General features: G+C 44.0%; 1 protein-coding gene across 1 annotated transcript in view; it reads left to right on the plus strand.

The window, feature by feature from the left end:
• Nucleotides 1–20,991, plus strand: part of grin3bb (glutamate receptor, ionotropic, N-methyl-D-aspartate 3Bb) — a 73,309-nt gene that overhangs the window by 32,941 nt on the left and 19,377 nt on the right. The window contains 3 exon segments of the mRNA XM_044200945.1: nt 9,266–9,912; nt 13,961–15,053; nt 16,664–16,809. Coding sequence (XP_044056880.1) covers nt 9,266–9,912; nt 13,961–15,053; nt 16,664–16,809 — 1,886 coding nt within the window.

A 20,991-nucleotide genomic window follows, 5' to 3' on the forward strand; every position in this document is an offset into this window, starting at 1 on the left:
GCCAGCACAGCGACTTTACAGTTTGCCATTGAAAACAAAACCAGAAACATTTGTATCAGAACTGAAAAGAAGTTTCACTGGAAAATAAAACACATTTTGATATTTTAACATGCTGATGTGTTTTTCAATGACAATGTTCAGATTTGTTCTTCCTGTCACTCCTTTCAGTGTCACTGCTTTCAGTTTCGACTTTCTGTCACCGTTTTGGCGGAGAGGAGGAGCCTGGGGGGAGGGGCACGGAGGCCGTGATTTACATATAATCTGCATACTCAGGAGAGAACGCCACTCGCCCTGAACCGGCCGTCCTGTCGTTCGCTCGAAGCCGCTGGCATCAAACCTACGGCAAAGGCTTCGACGAGTTCACCGGGAACTCAAGTCAGTCTGCTTCCTCACAGAGAACCGAGCTGGTTCTAGACGTTATGCTGGTCTGGCAGAGGTCCGCTGGGACAAGCTAACATTAGCAGTTAATTATTCAGTTAGAAGTAACTGAACCGTCTCCATTTTAACATAAAAATTGTACCAAATTGAATCTTCCTTTCAGGAATCTTCCCCAAACATAGCAGTCACACACAAGTTCGTATCAGTTCGCTTCTAGAAAATGTAAGAGTTACCTTTAGTTGTCCAAACCTGAACTAAAGTCAGATCAGAAAACGCTGAGCGGCCTGTTCTAGGTGTGAGGACTTGTTGTCTGAAACTGCTCGCTGTCCTTCGGGGCATCATGGATTCCTCTGCTGCGCGAGCAGAACTGTTAAAGGCTCAGTTCAGCAAAACAGAGTAAACATCCCAGTGACAGGAGTTCGTGCAGAGTCACGCTTTTTTTAATGACTGAACACAAATGTTGTTGAGTCGACAGTCGCTCAGTCGTCACTGTTGCTTGTTATCAAACAGGAAGTTTAATGCAGCTGCAGACATGAGTTTGGTATTTTCAGCGTATTCAGCAGGAACCGGTTACATTTACTGAAGCAGCCTAACTTTTTTCAGTAAGTTGTACTTTTCACTGTTCCTTAATATTTTTACTCTGTTACATTTGGATACATTCATCATGCTACTTTCATTTACTTCATGCATTTCTGCACATTCATTAAGAGTGCGTCGGTCTGCTGATCCCAGGTCTGCTGTCGTCCTGTCGTCCTGTCGCAGCCTCCGTCAGAGCAGAAGAACTGCTGAAGCTGCAGATTCTCATGATTTTTCCTCTGCTGGAGGTTTTCAATCAGAACTAACTGCTAATATTAACAGACCGCAGCAAGTGTGCAGGCTGGTCTGAGGTCAGTACATCAGAGCAGTAAGTGTGTCTGTTGTGTTGATGCTAATAAGTTTAATACTATATACACGCAGTATGTCGTGCTTCAGAACTACCACGACTCCAGCTGTCCAGCAGTGTCACTGATTATTATTTTAACATTAACTGGTCATGGTCGTTCATGATGAAGCGAGACAGAAACGTAGAGACAAATCAAAGACAGACTCCTTTTATTTTCTGTGGACGGGGCTGATAACGTTGGTCTTCCTCGGGTGGAAGTGAAGACGCGAACACACCTGATATTTCATGATGAATCGTCACGTTATTACCTCGTAACGAGCCTGAAGGAGTCCTCTGGTATTGAACGTTTTCAGCGAGGCCAGAGGCTGACTGACGACTCGATTGTCTTCATGAGGTCTGTGATGGAAGCCGGGACTTTAAGGACTCTTTATATTTACTTTGTGACATGATAGACAACACGAACATCTGATCTGCTGATTTATTTGCTAAATATATAATGTTAGAAACAACAAAAATGTCTTTACTGTGTAATTAATCGTGTAAAATATCAATGTGATGTTTAAGGGCCAGACAGGTGCGTTCACTTCTCTACCTGAGGAAGTGATGATGTAATATTCACATGAAAAGACAGAAGCGAGTCCGGATTTCTTCTTTTGACTTATTAAGTTACTCGCCGCTCAAGTTGTTTATTCAGTTGATACTTGAACTCACGTACTTATTTTAACGGCTGCTTTTACTTGAGTACGGTTTTTGGATTATTAGACCCTGCAGCCTCTGATCCAACGGACCTGCTCAGGTTTGATCAGATTCCCCTTTAAAAGAAGAAACAGATCTCAGGTCAGATGCTGTTGGTCACACGTGACACCCAGTCTGCCTGTCAGCTGGTTTGGTTTAGTTTTTCCAGCTGCTGTTTGACTGTAAATGAACTCTTTTCATTACTTCTACAGTTTCATCTTCTCCTCTTTATGTTTTATTCAGACTTGATTGAATCACCTTCTTTCGTTCTTTTTCTGTGCTTTGATCTCGTTTGTGTTTCTGTTTTATAAATTCCCTTTGTTCCTGAATACAGACTGACAGCACTCTGGAAACTTTTTACAAACTGATTTATTAGAAGTAGTTCTCGACTCTTTTAAATGACAAAATATTTAGTTTGTCGGTTTTTTCTTTGTTGTGGTTCATGTTTCAGGTTCAGTTCTGGAAACTGGACTCGGTGGCGGTTAGTTAAAGATCAGTGTCGTGGACTCTGATCTCTGGTGCCGAAGTTTGTTTCTCTATTTGAGGCTTCAGCTCGCTGATTGATATCCGTTATTTTCTTTCGTTGCTGGTGAACAGTTGGTACATGTTGGTATTCTGAGTGATATGTGAGTCCAACCATAGGTGGCGCTGTAACATATACATTCTCCCTATGATCATCTGGTGTGTATGTGCTCCACACTGCCCCTGCCACGTTTGGTGCAATGATTGAAGTTTTATATTTACTATTAAAGGCTTTCAATGGTCTCATAAGGACACGCATTAGGTCTGTACTTTTGACTGATTTGTGACGACTGATGGGACCACGTTGGACCGGGTCTGTTCCGGTCTGGACCGGGTCTGTTCCGGTCTGTTCCGGTCTGTGTCTGTCGAGTCGAATCTGAAGTCAGGCGCTGTCGGTCGTTCTCTCGAAGGTTTTTTTTTAAACGAGTTTGATATTTGCGACCGATGATCAGAATCAGAAATACTTTATTGACATCAGTGATGACGTCAGTGATGACGTCACTTGTGTGTCACTGAGGGAGACGTACCTGTAAATAAGCAGCCTTACCTGAAGTTAGCTTCGTTTGACGCAGTTCCCTCTGGGCGCTGCAGTCCTGCACGCCTCCATCCAGGATCTCGCCAAACTCTCAGCCTTTTCCCCTTTTTTGCTCTTTTCAGCTCAAACGTCGCTGCGTATAAACAAGCTGCTGGTTGGCGTCCATGTTTGTTTTGGTACAAGAACACGTGACAGTTGGCGTTCTCGCGGGATCTGCGGGGGCGTCCACCTGCAGAGCTCCAGAGGTGACTGAGCACAGGTTCAGGTGTTGACTGGATTTACTCAGTCGTCAGGTTTCTGCTCCGTCCTGACTGCCAAACACTCAAACAAGCAGAATACCTGTTCGCAAGTCTTTGTTTTATTACCTGCTGTCAGTCTCATCGGCAGGATGTTTCTTTTCTTTTCTTCAGCAGGTTCAGTATCGAAACATTTGTCACAGGTCAGTGTTTGTTTCTGCACAGATTTTTATTTTGATTGATTGAGTGACTTTATTTGATTAAAAGTACATAATAACTCAGCACAGCAGTAGTTACATTCATCAAGGTTTAAAACACAATTAAACCTTAAAGGCTTATTTCCATTGTGGTCCTCCAACGTACGACATACGACACAACAAAAACACAAAACCATAACAAAACGTACGTGTTCACTTTATTTATATATCACCAAATTATAACAGAAGTTATCTCATTGCACTTTTCCTGTAGAGCCGGTCCAGACCGAACTCTTAATATTAAATACTATAAACACACACACGGAGCGGGGGAGTGGTTCCAAACTCTTTGTTTTAATATTTCAGCTCCTGTGAAATAGCTGAGAGATTGAGACTACAAAATCCACCTTCCAGAGAGGAAGCGTGTGGTGTGCTGTGTGTTCAGCATTTGTGAGGATTGAGAACATAAATCCAATCAACAACAGGAAATGACCCTTTGACTCAGAGGATTATTGTTATTGGGTAGAGGGTTACATGTTTTAAAAACCAAACATTTTAAACATCAGCTCTGCTTCACTCAGTGGTGTCCTACATTTCCCAGGATGCCCTTGGACAGAGGGGACCTGGAGGGGTGGAATGGTTGTATTCAGCTGTTTAGAAAAATGTAAAAGCAGGACAGAAACAGTTGGTTCGGTAACAAACAGTCAGCTGTTTTTTAGTTTCTCCTCAGGAAACGTTTCCTGCCTCAGTCTGCAGAAACAAACACTGTTTTATAATAAAAGTTATTCTGTAAACTTTTTTAACACAGACATCACAGTTTGGGCCTCTTCATCCTTCATTCTAACGTAAAGTACAGTGAAATGGAGTGACGTAGTTAGGTGAAGTGAAGGTAACTGAAGTGGAGTGAAGTAAAAGGGAGTGAAGTAAATAAAAGTAGAGCAGAGTGAAGTAAAGTGAAGCGTTGGTCTGCGGCTGTCTGACGTCCCATCAGGCAGCAGGATTCAGCTTGACGTCCACTTTCTCTCCTCGTTTATCCTCAGACAGAAATTTCTCTTCTCACAGGTTTGACACCTTAAAGCCTTAAAGATCCGCCTGTCAGAGCGTCGTCACGGTGACGCGCGATGTGTCTTGCATCACCATAACAACAGAGAGAGAGAGAGAGCATCTCTTTGATCTCTAAACTCTCTCTCTCCTGCTGTCTGATGGCTTTTCTTCTGCCGCTGATTGTCAGCGGCTGCAGGTGAACTCTGATCAGGACAAACTGGATGTCTTACCTGCAGAGACTCAAACTCACAGCACTTGACAAACACGACCTGAGATTAACTCACAGATCAAAGATTAGGCTGTCGGAGTCTCGACAGCAACACAGACAAACAGGCCCTCAGGGGCCTGAACTCACCTGAACTCACCTGAGCTGAGATGAAGAGTAGCAGGTATGAGTCTTGACTGCAGGAGGAGGACACTCATCAAGTCACCGTTAAGTTAGAATTGATTAATCTCTGATTAGACATCAGTTTACCTGTTCAGGTGCAGAGACCAGCTCAGCACCTCCTACTACAGGTACTCCTCATTACGTCAGAAATCTGTCAGCAGGAAGTTTCCAGCAGGAAGTTTCCAGCAGGAAGTTTCCAGTTGAGTTTCTCTGAGTCCTGTCAGACTGACTGACGTCTAAAGATCCTTTAAGACAGCGAGTAGTTTCAGCTCTGCTGCCCGTCGAGTTGGTGTGAACATAGAAGTACCATTCAGACAAAGCAGGTGAACACCCGGGGCCCAAAACCCTCAGGGGGCCCTAAGGTTCCAGGTTAACCATGTGGCATTTAGCTTTTGATTTTTATTAATTTGATTAATTACACGATTGTTTTTTTTATTCTGAATCCACCAGCAAAGCACAAGGTAACTTTATTATTTATATTTATTCATTATGACGTAATCTCGAGGCTCTGTGTTTGTAAAGGGGCCCAGAGTTAACATGAAGTTTTAAGACCTTTATTATTTATGTTGATATTGTGTTACATGTTGCATATTATTCAGCAAATTAAATGACCACAAATGGATTAATTACAAATACATACATAATCAATAATCTAAGAGTGCGGCCCCATAGCGGGTCAGTCCGGCCCGAGGTGTTCTGTGTTTTGATACCAGCTATCTGATTCTACAACTTTTACTGTACAACTAGTCTGCTGCTGTCCACATACAACAATCTTCTTACCAACTCATTTTGAGTCTTAAAGGTCTAATGTTCTTTTAAAAAGTGACAAAATCTTCCAGTTCACTAAGAATACAACAGTAGCTGAACACGTTCATGAGAAGCTGCAGCGTCTCCTTACAGATGCTCTCATGTTTATGTTGGAAATAGATCTATTTCTTCTTCTGCAGTCAGAGAGGAGCAGGAGGAGGACGAGGTGGTTCGACAGTGGAGTTGAAGTGTAATCTGAGTTTCATCTCCTGTGTCTGCAGCCTGTTAGCGTTGTGTCGGGTAGAGTTTAGGTGACGGTCGGTCAGCAGGGAGAAACGTCGCTGTGAAGCGAGCGTTCAGAGAATCGACTCATTTACAGACAGAATGAAACTGTGGTTTCATGTCAGAGTGAAACAGAACGAGAAGCAGAGTTTAATGTGACTGAAACACACTGTGACCTTCAAACTGCTGCTGACTCCAGATCTGTGGAAAATCACCACAATTAAATCATAACAGGCACAGAGGTGCAAATGTTGTGAAGTGAAAACAAAAAGAGGATTCACAGGAAACAAACTTCACACAACAGCTGAGATGAGAGAAATTCAATTTTATTTATACAGCGCCAATTTATAACAGAAGTTATCTCATTGCACTTTTCTTACAGAGCAGGTCTAGATCGAACTCTTTATAATATTATTTACAGAGACTAAACAAATCCCACCATGAGCAAGCATTTGGCCACAGTGGCAAGGAAAAACTTCCTTTAAGAGGCAGAAACCTCGAGCAGAACCAGACTCAATGGTGGGAGGGGGAGAGGGAAGCACAATGCAAATTCCACCCAGGATTTTAAAATAATAAAAATGTAATGGGAGTGGTAATATTAATATTTATAAATTAATAATAATAGGAATGACAGTCATAGGATTAATAATGACAGTAATAGTAACAAAGCCAATAACAACAACTGTAGCAGGCAACCGGAGGCAGAAATACCTGCTGAAAGCGACAGAGAGAGAGCAGAGAGACGAGAAAGCACAGAACTACGGGAGAGAGAAGATGTCGAGTTAGTAACATGCAGTAATGGGATAAAAATGGGATTTTACAGGGAGCCACTGCAGAGAAGCTAATATTGGAGAAATATGATCTCTCTTCCTAGTTCTTGTCAGTATAGCATTCTGGATCAACTGGACAGTCTTAATAGTGTAGGAGTGTTGGCGTGTAGTCCAGTAATAGGAGTTCAAAAGTTATTAAATAATGGTCCGACAATGAAAGACTCTGTGGAAAGACTATTAAATGTTCAATTTCAATGCCGTATACCAGAACAAGGTCGAGGGTGTGGTTAAAACAGTGAGTGGGTTCATGCACACTCGGACAGAAGCCAGTCGAATCTAATAATGAGATAAACGCAGTACTAAGGCATAATTTTCAACGTCCATGTGAATATTAAAATCACCTACAATAACCACTTTATCTGTTTTTAAGAACTAAACTTGATAAAAACTCAGAATAAGGACCAGGAGCTAGCTAGCTAGCTATCTACACACAGTGGTGTGAAAAAGTGTTTGCCTTCCTGATTTCTTATTTTTTTGCATGTTTGTCACATTTAAATGTTTCAGATCATCAAACAGATTTAAATATTAGTCAAAGATAACACAAGTAAACACAAAATGCAGTTTTTAAATGAAGGTTGTTATTATTAAGGGAAAACAAAATCCAAACCTACATGGCCCTGTGTGAAAAAGTGATTGCCCCCTAAACCTAATAACTGGTTGCTCCACCCTTAGCAGCAACAACTGCAGTCAAGCGTTTGCGATAACTTGCAGTGAGTCTTTTACAGCGCTGTGGAGGAAGTTTGGCCCACTCATCTTTGCAGAATTGTTGTAATTCAGCCACATTGGAGGGTTTTCGAGCATGAACTGCCTTTTTAAGGTCACGCCACAGTATCTCAATAGGATTCAGGTCAGGACTTTGACTAGGCCGCTCCAAAGTCTCCATTTTGTTCTTCTTTTTAACCAGTTATTAGGTTTAGGGGGCAAACACTTTTTCACACAGGGCCATGTAGGTTTGGATTTTGTTTTCCCTTAATAATAACAACCTTTATTTAAAAACTGCATTTTGTGTTTACTTGTGTTATCTTTGACTAATATTTACATTTGTTTGATGATCTGAAACATTTAAGTGACAAACATGCAAAAAAATAAGAAATCAGGAAGGGGGCGGGCAAACACTTTTTCACACCACTGTGTGTCTGTCTGACCAGGTCCAGGTTAAGGTTCAGGTTACAGAAGTTCGAAAGCAAAAACACAAGGCAAGATATCCACTAGGACGAAGGGACAAAAGAACAAAGGATCTGAGCCGAACAGACATGAAATCTCAGAACTATGAATCTTTCAGTTCCTCTGTGGGGCAGCTATTTAAAATGGTTATCTAAACTAAATGATTACCTCATTAACATGTTGCCCTTAAACGTTCCTGCTAGTGTTTTTAAATCAATTAATAGCGTGATCAGTGAGTTTAACTGAGCTGGAAAAAGATCAAGAATGAAGCTCAACATGTTCATGGTTTTTCACTCAGACTTAAAAGTTTTATCTGCCACAGATTTGATTCATCCAAACAAGAGAACATTTCAGATTTCACTGGAGGGGTTTCAATAATTTTGGTTATAATTTCAGTTGTTAAAAACTAGATGTTTGTCTTCAGTCGACCTGATGAAAGAAAATGTTTCTTGTGTTTCTGTTGGATGTTAGTTTGTTGTGTCTCTTTGAGGAAACAGATGATGATGATGTTCCGCCTGAAGCTTCACTCAGTTTAACACCACAGTCTCAGGACAAAACACTGTGTTCCTGTACTTTAATTTATTTACCTCTCATTAGTCTCATTACTTCCAATATAGACATTGTTGGAGTCTGGTGTATCATTTACAGTTTATTCAGAGATTTGAAGTGATGTGTTTTAATTCAGTGTGTGACACGTCCTGCAGTTTTACTTTCAGAAAACATCTATCAAATCTGTGTTCACATGGTGGACGAGTGTGTTGAGACTTTTTAATTCACACAAAACGACAAAAATCTGACATTTTTAATAGAAAATGTGGACTCTTCTGCCTTTCTTGTCCAATATCTGTAAAACTATAAACACATCAGAGTCCCATTCACGTAAACCTCAGGTTCCCAAAACAGGTTTCCAATAGCGCCACCATGTGGCCGGTCACTAACCATGAGGCGAAGAAAAAAATTCTATTTTCTTTGGATCAAGACGAAGACATCAGTATAGGCCCATTTGGTTCTCTGACGGATCTCTGTCGGTTTGTGTAACGTTACTCTCCAGAAACAGATTTGTCCTCCAGACACCAGACAAGATCTAATTATCTGTGATTTCTGATTGGTTATCTGATGTTTGTTTGATGATTTATCTGTTCCGTTTGACCTCTGATCCACCCTGACATGTTCTAACTCTGTTCTCCTCCTGGTTCTCCCCCTGGTTTTCCCCCTGGTTATCTTGCTGGTTCTCCTCCTGGTTCTCCTCCTGGTTGTCTTGCTGGTTCTCCTCCTGGTTCTCCCCCTGGTTTTCCTCCTGGTTGTAACGCCTGGTTCTGTGTAGAACCGGTTCCACCTGCAGATGTTGATGGGGGTTCCAGAGTCCGGTCTGTCCGATCTGTTGCTATCGGTTCTGCAGCGATCCGGTTGGAGGGAGGGTACCGCGGTTCTGTGTCGGGGTTGGGAAGAGTCTCGGGGTCTCCTGAGGCTCCTGAATGATCAGCGTGGGAGCGGTGCATCATGGGACGGTGGGGGCGGGACCACCTGGCACCTGCACGCCGTCCTGAACCTGACGCAGTCAGCACATGACGACACTCAGATCCACGACTTCCTGTCCCGACACTTCAGACAGAACCAGCCTTCACCGGCGTCTGTGCTGCTGTTCGGAGCCGACCCGCAGTGCGCGGCAGCGGTGCTGCGCAGCGCCCAGGACCTGGGCCTCACATTACCCATGGTGCACTGGGTGCTGGCCCAGCCAATCAGCCCCGACGCACTGCATGCTATCGGGCTGCCGCTCGGCCTGCTGGCCTACGGAGAGGTGGACAGGAAACCGCTCGACTTCTACGTGAGAGACGCCCTGCAGCTCATCACCAGGGCTGTTGCCGCAGCAACCGTGGTGAGACCAGACCTGGCTCTGATCCAGAACATGGTGAACTGCTATGACAAACCCAACAAACACGAGGTGCCATCGTCAGGACAGTACCTGTCCAGGTAACAACCAACACATTGAAGTTTCTTTCTTTTTAAAGAAAATATACATTAATATTATTATTCGTTGTTGTTGTTGTTGTTATTATTATTATTCGTTGTTATTATTGTTATTCATTGTTTTAATGTTGACAGGAACATTTTATGGGACAGTCCCCCCAGATTTTTGTTTTATAGTTTCATTGAGACGTTTATAGAGAGCTGCTTATTGTAATTACTTATTCTGTTATCAAACCAAGATTAAATATCTTACTGTCTGCAGGTGTAGTAACCTAACATGCCACTAAACATTCTCCCAAAATATATTCATCTTTTCACATGAACAGAAGATCTTGGAAATGATTAGTGTTTATGTGCCACACAGTTTCCGACACTGCTGTTGATATAAATAGATTTAAATTTTCTCTCAGTGTTATTTCTCATTATGAATGGAATTAACACAAACAGTAGATTAATAATCAGTGTTCATTAGCAGATTTAATCAGACAAACTGTAAAATATTTACATGTGTTCCTTCATTTTTGTCCAAATGAGTTCGTGTTTCTGCAGCCAGCAGCTGTTTGAATGTAATTTATTTCTCACCAAACTGTGGATTCATGCAGACAGAGCTGTGTGTTATCAGTAAAGTGGAGGAAAATCCCTGTGGGTGAATTTGATTCATCCGTCCTCACCTCTCAGGCGGGAGGAGTTAAAACCGAAGCAAGAAAGGAATCACACACATACACACACATTAATATTCATATATATTCATAAATACAGTCTGTGTGTTGTTTTTTCTGTGTTGTAGGTTTTTCTTGTTCATGAGGAGATTTATGACAGAGCCTAAAGCTCTCTCTCTGACCTCCAGCTGCTTTATCACATCAGTAGAATCACAATAGAAACACTGGATGGTAATTAGATAACATCCAAAACATATTTGGCAAAAGCATTTAGTATGTAAATATAATCTTTAACAGACATTAGAGGACAGTTGTTAGACTTTCCTCTTTGAGAGACAACCGGCACCCATTAAAGGAAAATTCCGGTTTATTTCAACCTGCTGCATCTCCCATAAATATGGCTGTTGTGACTCTGTTGGTCGTGCTAACTTTGCACTCTCCACCTCTGCTGTACAAATTTAGGGGTAAAGTACTCACGCAAAACAACGTCCGACCCAAAGTAAACACAGAAAGCAGCCCCCTGAACAGGCATAATGGGTAATTGCATAGGGATCTACAGCCAGGTCATCCGGATCAGAAATAAGATCTGATCAGGGCTGGGTATCATTTCAGAGTTCAGTACTAAAACCGATTCTGATACTTTTATCAACATGTTACTTTGAGAAACATAAACCTGTGTTTCTACAAAACACTTTTATTGTTAAATAAATGTGTTCTACAAGACACATTTATTGAACAAAAGAAGCTGAAGTTAGCAAATCTTGTCTAACTTAAGTACCAAAAAGTACTGAGGTTCAATCATGGCTGACTGATCTTCTAGGGGGCCCTGGGGCAAAAACTTACTGTCGGGGCCCTACTGATCACCTCCTCACACACATTTATTTAGAAATATGCACCATATGCACAGGCCCCCCCAAGAAATTACCAGCCCACTCCAAGTTGTGTCCAGTTGCCCATTTTGCCTAGTTAGTAGTCCAGCCTAGGGTGACTGACGTCTGCAGGAAACGCTAAGCTGCAGGAAACACTAAGCTGCAGGAAACACTGCGAGCTAAACACTGCGAGCTAAACACTGCGAGCGAAACACTGCGAGCTGCAGGAAACACTGCGAGCGAAATACTGCGAGCTGCAGGAAACACTGCGAGCTGCAGGAAACACTGCGAGCTACAGGAAACACTGCGAGCTGCAGGAAACACTGCGAGCTGCAGGAAACACTGCGAGCTACAGGAAACACTGCGAGCTGCAGGAAACACTGCGAGCTAAACACTGCAAGCTGCAGGAAACACTGCGAGCTGCAGGAAACACTGCGAGCTGCAGGAAACACTGCGAGCTGCAGGAAACACTGCGAGCGAAACACTGCGAGCTGCAGGAAACACTGCGAGCTGCAGGAAACACTGCGAGCTGCAGGAAACACTGCGAGCTAAACACTGCGAGCTGCAGGAAACACTGCGAGCTGCGGGAAACACTGCGAGCTAAACACTGCGAGCTGCGGGAAACACTGCGAGCTAAACACTGCGAGCTGCGGGAAACACTGCGAGCTAAACACTGCGAGCTGCGGGAAACACTGCGAGCTGCAGGAAACACTGCGAGCTGCAGGAAACACTGCGAGCTGCAGGAAACACTGCGAGCTACAGGAAACACTGCGAGCTACAGGAAACACTGCGAGCTGCAGCAGAGTCAGTCATTGTGTCTGAGAGTCTGACAGCAGCAGGAAACAGAACAATAAAAGGTTACTGCTGCGTTCAGTTTACTGACAGAAAAAGATCAAACACATTCACAGTAAATTAAATTACACTCAGACTGAAAGATAAAAACCTCAGAGGATGGATTATCTGCTGCAGATGAAGAAAAGAACAAAAGAGTGTAAAGAGAAACAGAAATATCAGTGTTAATGTGAAATCAGATCATGGACTCATCAAACTGACATCTGAGCATAAGAACGAATTTAAACTACTTTCAGAGTTAATCAGTGAATAAAATCAGGTTCTGATGTTTGTTAAAGTAACTTCTGTCCTGATAGTAGCACCAAAACAAGGTCAGGAGGTCTCCAAAATCACTAGGAAACCCTCTGAGGACCTCGAATATCTACAGCAGATTCCAAATCAATCTGGCCAACAGTTCGGGACTTTAGAATAATAGAGTTGTTAAGTAGGAGGAGCTGCTGGTTATTGAAGTACTTTCTGTATTCACTTTTCAAATATTTCTTTCAACAACCTTCTCATAAGTCAAGCTTCTATCCAAATGGAGCTCAAATTTTAACTGAATTTCCAGAAAATCATGAAAAGAAAACATGACTCGCTGCTTGTTTCCATTCACTGCTGCTGAATGAGTTCATTGGTTGATGGAGATAAACAGCTGGTGGAGCTAATTCTCCAGTCGCTGCCATTAAACCATCACAGAAGATGACACAACAAGATGATGTCACTAAAAGAGCTCTAGTCAAAGCTCAAACGATGGAAAACCCATGTGGAAAACATGATTGCTGATTTCAGTTTCATGTATTGTGATGAAGGTCGCCTCATCCATTTGTTTTTATCCACACACCAACATTTACACCTCACACAATAGGAAACACTTTATTACACAGATTATACTGTTTTTGTTTCAGTTTGTCGTTTTTTTAATGACTAAATTGAAAGTTAGCATAAATACAGGTGGATAGAAACACACTTAATGTTACTGAACATAGAAGCCCCCTTGGATAATAAAACCATCATAAAGTTTATGTTCTGACCACAGTTTGAATTATTATTATTACCCAATTGTTTCTGACTCATCAGGTTTTGTTGGAGAGCTCCACAGTCAGGTTTTTACTGCTCTGTGACTGAAGTTAAAGGAGCTGAAAACATTGTTAAATCTCTGTCAGTGAATATCTTGTAACTTTTTTAGTGCCTAAATTTAAAAACATGTCGCTGAATTGATGTCTGTGCCCAAATATCTAATATCATTCAGCAACTGCCTTCAGTAATTTTATTGAAAAAAAATTCTGTATTCAAAGAGAATAAGACTACACGGTCTGCTTTTCAAGAAAATCACTGCTTTCTGTAAAGTCTTTGCAGATAAAATCCTCATAAATCCAAAGAAAATTTGTTCTCAGAATAACAAGGATCTATCTGAAACCATTTAAAAATGAGACAGGATTTTGATTTTATTTATTTGGAGTACAATAAGGGTGCCTGTTATTTTGATCAACAAAAGATAACTTGTATATCAGTTTGGTTCTCCAGGTTGTGAAATCTTAGAACCTGGATATCTCAAAACCACCCAGATGACAGATAAAACCTGATAATTCAAAAATTATGAGTTGTTGCATGGATCGACCAGTGACCTGATGCCACAGCCCCGAGGCCCCCAGCAGGTCTTTGTGTTAGCTGCTGTTTTATTCTGTCCTGCAGGTTCCTGTCCAACACCTCTTTCTTTGGTTTGACGGGTCCAGTTCGAGTCCACCAGAACCGGTCTCAGGTCCTCACCTCACAGCGTTTCCACATCTGGAGCCTGCGGCGGGACGCGCTAGGTCAGCCCTCCTGGGTGACGGTGGGCAGCTGGGAGGGAGGCCAGCTGCAAGTGGAGGACCAGGGAGTCTGGCAGGGACCCAAACCTCACCACAGGACAGAGGGGACAGGCGGGAGGACCAGGGGCCGCTGGAGGGCAGGGATGCCTGTGGCAGGCAGTCGGGTCCGGGTGGTGACTCTAGTCGAACATCCCTTTGTGTTCACGCGGGACGTGGACGATGAGGGCAGCTGCCCGGCCGGCCAGTACTGCCTGGACGCCAGCACCAACAGCTCGGAAACTCTGGAGAGATTCTTCGGAGAGGTGGCGGGTGGGAACGGCAGCTTCCTGCCTGCAGAATACAGCAAGTGTTGCTACGGATACTGCATCGACCTGCTGGAGAAGCTGGCTGAGGACCTGGGGTTTGAATTTGACCTTTATATTGTCGGGGACGGGAAGTACGGCGCGTGGAAGGGGGGACGCTGGACCGGGCTGGTGGGGGATCTTCTGAATGGACTGGCAGACATGGCCGTCACCTCCTTTAGTATTAACTCAGCTCGGAGCCGGGTAATCGACTTTACCTCGCCTTTCTTCTCCACCAGCCTGGGCATCCTGGTGCGCAGTAAGGACACAGCAGCACCCATTGGAGCCTTCATGTGGCCCCTGCACTGGTCCATGTGGGTGGGCATCTTCCTGGCGCTGCACATCACGGCACTCTTCCTCACACTGTACGAGTGGAAGAGTCCATACGGCATGACACCTCACGGACGCAACAGGATCAGGGTGTTCTCGTACTCATCTGCTCTGAACCTGTGCTATGCCATCCTGTTCGGACGCACCGTCTCCTCCAAGACGCCAAAGTGCTGGACGGGTCGGTTTCTGATGAACCTGTGGGCCATCTTCTGCCTGCTGGTGCTGTCCAGCTACACTGCCAACCTCGCCGCCGTCATGGTGGGAGAGAAGACCTTCGAGGAGGTGTCAGGGATCCATGATGCCAAGGTGAGTTAACAAAGTACTTTTAAAATCTTTATTCTTTTTATACCACGTGTCTGTTCTCCAGAGGCTCAGAGTAGAACCAAAGTTTGTAATTTCATAGAAACCAAATCTGTGAGAAGTTCAACATCTACAGGTACAGTACTGAACTGTCCATCTGCTATTGGCTGGTCTTTGGTACCTGGTGATGTCACCCTCTGTTGTACAGAGAGTGACATCATTAACAGTAACATGTGACAGACTTACTGGGGAAAAGTTGGTGATTATTAAACTAACTTTAGCCTACTTTCAGTTTGTCCTCTCACATCCAACCTCACAGCGACTGATTGAGCCATTTGTCGCGATTTTTCCCAACTTGTAAAAACTGAAAGGGTTTTCTTTTGCTCCTCATATTAATGATGTGCTGTTCTGATTCATTAGCTAAACCAGACTTAGGCTACATCCACACTTCTACGTTTTTGTTTTAAAACGCATGAGTTTTGCAACGTTTACACCTAGCATCGACAATAGTGGCGTTTCAAGTTTGGAAACTCTGCTGCTTTTTCGGAAACGATGACGCAGACATCCACGTTAGCTTCAATCACTACGTGTCCTTCAGCCTCGACTGCCAGTTGCTCATTCAACATGGATAACGAATTACAGGCGTTGCTGACCTTGTTGTCTCTGCCTCGTCATCGGTCCAAGCAAAGAAATCTCTGGTCTTACTTTTCGCCATTGCTGTTCTTCGTTCGCAGTATTTACTACAACTGAACAGCCACCGGCATAGTAGACAGTCTGCTTCCTGTTTACACCGACCTGCACATGCCCAGTGTACGTGAATATATGTGTTTTCAGGCCTGTAAGTATGGATGGAGATTATTTCTGAAACTGGGCTGAAACGCTCGTCTGGACGGAGTTAAAACGCAGTTTTTTAACAGGTTAGCATTAAAGTGGTTTCTGTCTAATAATAATGAAAAACAGTAGAGAGCTAACAGGAAATGAGTAGAGACATGAGGGATAATATGCAACAAAGACACGAACTGGGGACGTTGCAGTTACATGGTCAGCATCTCAAACCGCCAGGACGTCCAAGTGAAAAATATCAAATCCGATCTGTGCCTTGACTTCCATCTTTGCTGCTAAGCTCCGACTCTTTATTCATTCACTTTATGCTTCCTGTCATGAAATAATTACAGATTAAATTTGTTTGGCGGGTCACCTGCCTCAACCTAATTACACTTTTAATTCAGCAGCTGATTGAAGCATGAAACACATCTGTAAGTGTTTATACAGCCGGGGCTGCTGGGAGCCGGGGGGGGCTTAATTGGATGTCCATCTGTGTGTGATTAGCTTTTTATTTTTAATGTGGAGACTCTCAGAGTGCAGCTCTGATCTGCTGCAGCTTCCCAGCAAACACCGGGATGTTGTCTGAACATTGTCGTTACATCATCAAAGGCCATCTTTATGTGGTTTACGTGTTCACTGTGCTTTCTGTAGCTTTGTACACTATATACACGTTTGGAGACACCGATCAGAACAGTGTTTCTAATGTAACTGTATGCGACTATGAAGTCTGTAAATCATCTATGTTAAACGCCTCCATTCTTCTGTCTCCTTCTTCTTCGTTGGTGTGTCAGCTGCACCACCCATCTTGGGGTTTTCGTTTTGGGACGGTGAGGGAGAGCAGCGCAGAGGATTACATGAAGAAGAGCTTTCCAGAGATGCACGAGTACATGAGACGCTTCAATGAGCCGACCACACCTGAAGGAGTCGCCACTCTCAAGTAAGAGAACCGACGAGAACACGAGACAGATGGAAACCCACTAGGCAGACAAGAACAGACGAGAACACACAAGAACAGATGAGAACAGACGAGATGATTTTGAGAACAGACGAGCACAGACGAGACAAACAAGAACACACGAGAATAGACAAAACAGATGAGAACACGTGAGGCAGACGGGAACAGACGAGAACAGAAGAGACAGATGAGAACAGACAATACAGATGGGAACACACAAAAGACGAGGCAGACGGGAACAGACGAGAACAGTTCTCGTAGCATAATCTGATTCTGCGTGTCTCTGATTCTTACGCAGAAGTGACATAAGAGACAAAGAGACAAAGAGACAAAGTCACAAAGTGTAATTAAAGATACGACAGGGAGGTTTTTTCTGCCTGTGCGTATTTTAGTGCGACCGTTGGCTTTATTCACCAGTGTAATGCACTCGGTGACACGAGTGGGACAGACTTTCAAAAGCTGATTGTGTGGCATTAAAACACAAAAGCACCTGACTCCCGCTCACTCTGAGTGCTGTAACTGGATATAAACTGTGAGCTGCTGAATCCTCTGATATAAAGATCGTTTCTGGGGATGAATTAAAGAGAACATGTTGGATTGATCATCGTGGTGGTCAGTGCCTGTCGTATGAGTCTTCATCCAGAGTTTGTATCACATGATCTTCATCAGCAGATGAAACCAAATGTAGAGAAGCTTTGAGTCACAGGAGAAGATGAATATTACTTTCATCTGTTCTGTACAAACTGATCGTGAGAGAAAACCCACCTTCGTCTGATTTCCATGTTGTATGTGGAGTCTGATTTCTGATGATTGTTGAGCCTCTTCTTCCTCACTGAGTGTTGAAATGATGCTTCATCAGTCATTAATCAGACACTGAGACTGACCCCGATCCGTGTGGAGAACCAATCAGCTCTCTGCTCTTCAGAACAAAGCTCATCATCATGAGTCATAAATATTCAGAGTTATTATAACATCGCTGAATGTTTCCATCCAGAACAAAGACGAAGCTTCAAGATCCTGTTCTGGGAAAAAACTGAGACAAGTTTTTATTTGTTACTTAGAGAAAGACAGAAACAGGAAGTTTAGGACGACATCAATGAGATCAAACTTCAAACAGTAACACAGCATTGTTTCCTGTCACTCTGCGTGTGAAGGTAATCAGAATAACGGAGGTAGAAAACTCAGGCAGAAAGACGTTAAGTTCTACTTGAATCCCTGTCAGCTCTCGTTGTGCATGTAAAGAGTTTCACTGGATATTCATTATTCATCCACAGAGTTGGTATGAAGGAACATTAAAACTGCATGTCGAGTCCGTTGGTCAGATGATTACTGTGGTCGCACCGCGAGCAGAAAACTGACTGTTTCAGAGTTTATTCAACTGATTTTATTTTCTTTGAGTATCAGGTGATGAGAGATGATACCTGAGAAATGTTTGTGATTTTAATCAGATAAACAACACGTGCATTTCGTGTCTCCAGTCAGTAATCTTTGTTAATCTTACAGCATTCAGTTCAGACCTCAAAAGTGACGATGTTACATGTCCGGCCTAATAAGACTGTACAGAAGCACATTACGTTCCCAAAAGGAAAAATCAGAGGCCTTAACTTTATCTAATAATTCTAATTATGAGATAGCTTTCTTGTAATTATTAGATCCTAATCTGGTAATTACAAGAAAATCATCAGTATTTGAGAAGATCGAGTCATGATGGCACTACATTATTTATTTTATTTCCTCCTTAGTTTGAGGCAGTGGATATATTAATATCACTAAATAATGTGGATGGTTTTATTATTCTGTGCTTGGAGTGAATAACCAATCAGATGTCCTGATGATGTAACGCTGTCATGTCTGAGAGGTCTATGACGGACATGAAATGAAGCTGCATGTTGTCGTCAGAGACTTTATGTATCAGACAACGTGATAAATTAATATGCCGTCATCAGCTGGAAGTCGCTCTGCTGGTTCAGATAAACTGGGACGAGATGCTAAATATTATGGTACCATTTGGTAACAGATATTAGAATAAAGCCTGTAATAAAGTGTGATAAAAACAGTAATACTATGGGAGCGGCAGGTCTCAGGAGGCAGAGCGGCCGTCCAGTAATCGGAAGGTTCCAGGTTCGATCCCCAGCTTCTCCAGAGGGTCGAAGTGTCCCCGAGCAAGGCGCTGGGCCCCTCACCGCTCCTGGTGAGCAGGTCGGCAGCCTGCCGTCAGTGTGCGAATGAATGTGTGTGTGTGTGAATAGGTGAATGTTGGCATGTGTTGTAAAGCGCTTTGAGTGGTCAGTAGACTAGAAAGCGCTGTATAAAAGCCGTCCATTTTCCATTCAACATGCTGTATGAGATATAGAAGTCATAATTATCAGGTCCGTTTTGTGTTTCTTTGGCTAATGCTGTTTACGATGGATGTGTTTGTTCTGACATGAGAGCGACATGTGAAATCAGAGTCGTGTAAAGAGGTTCGGGTCTGACAGACGGGGTGAAGCGTGGCGGAGCAGGGATGAAGGCTGGATGTGAGCGTGGCTGATGAAGCTAGTAACTGGCAGGCAGGGAGGTGATCGGGTGGGCAGGGAGGTGAACGGGTGGGCAGGGAGTGAACGGGTGGGCAGGGAGGTGATCGGGTGGGCAGGGAGGTGAACCGGTGGGCAGGAAGTGATCGGGTGGGCAGGGAGGTGAACGGGTGGGCAGGGAGGTGAACGGGTGGGCAGGAAGTGATCGGGTGGGCAGGGAGGTGAGCGGGTGGGCAGGGAGTGAACGGGTGGGCAGGGAGGTGATCGGGTGGGCAGGGAGGTGAACGGGTGGGCAGGGAGTGAACGGGTGGGCAGGGAGGTGATCGGGTGGGCAGGGAGGTGAACGGGTGGGCAGGAAGTGAACGGGTGGGCAGGGAGGTGAACGGGTGGGCAGGCAGTGATCGGGTGGGCAGGGAGGTGATCGGGTGGGCAGGGAGGTGAACGGGTGGGCAGGGAGGTGATCGGGTGGGCAGGAAGTGATCCTGTGGCACAGGGAGACAAGGTTAGGGAAGAACCAGAAAACCACACGAGAGAATTACTCCTCGAGGCCCGGAGACGCAAGGCAAAGGGAAACCCGAGAAACTGGAGGAATAACTGGAGGCTGGGGCACTTCGGATTTGGTTTATTAATGATATCGCTGATGCTGCATTAGAAAAGCTGTGTAAAGTTCTACTTTTGCTGCCTTCAGGGAGCTCAGGTCTCTTTAAGGCGAGCTGTAGCGCCCCCTTCAGGACAAACGTTCAGATGAACACATGAAGGTTTGGGACTGAGTGTGTTTGAACACGCTGATGAGCTCTCTGTGTTTTCAGTCTGAACTCCATCAGACTGTGAACTGTAATCTGTTCACCTTTTCGCCCATAATCCTCTCTGCTCACACACATACGCAAGGTCAGGTCCTCTGTCGCCATGGCGACCGCAGCTCCAGTTTTCTGTTTGTTTTGATGTGAACAGCTGACCTGAGGCCTGAACTTTCTGCTCAATTTCACCCAATCACATCATCTCACACATCTCACATGTGTGAGCACTCAGCCAATCAGGAGCAGAGACTCAGAGTCCTTTATGTTTGGTTTCCATGGTGACAAACTCCAGCTCTGTCTGTGGCGCCGCAGACCAACAGGAGCAGAGAGCTGATTGGCTACAGGAGATATACCTGCGTCTGACTGGCTGCTTACAGTGCACACACCTGTGGGCAGTTTAACCTGCTCAGATTTCACTCTGGGTTATCAGGGAGAGTCGGAGCCGACGGACTGACTGGTGTTAAACGGTACGACGGTGAACAAGATGTCGGTTAGTTAAGTCAAGAGGGAACATAATAGATGATTAAATTCATGTTAAAATAGGGTAACATAAATAAATAAAATACAACTTATATGCAGTTATTTATACACACAGCCTACACGTAATACACACGAATTAACTCTGCAGCGCATTTCTTGAATCTGCGTCGGGAATGGAAACAGCAGACAGACACACTGAGGATAAAATAGTTTCCATCTTCACATAAAAAGCTCGACATTTGGGAAACAGTGTCCGTGCACTTTGCCTGCGTTTGAGCACCAAGCGTCGTCGCTGTAACCACAGAGTCCGCCTCCTCACCCCGCCGGAGTCTTGCGCTCCTTCAGCTCGGAGCGCGGGCCGCCCGTCCAGTGCT

Source organism: Siniperca chuatsi, linkage group LG6 (assembly GCF_020085105.1).
Source record: "Siniperca chuatsi isolate FFG_IHB_CAS linkage group LG6, ASM2008510v1, whole genome shotgun sequence".
NCBI lineage: Eukaryota > Metazoa > Chordata > Actinopteri > Centrarchiformes > Sinipercidae > Siniperca > Siniperca chuatsi.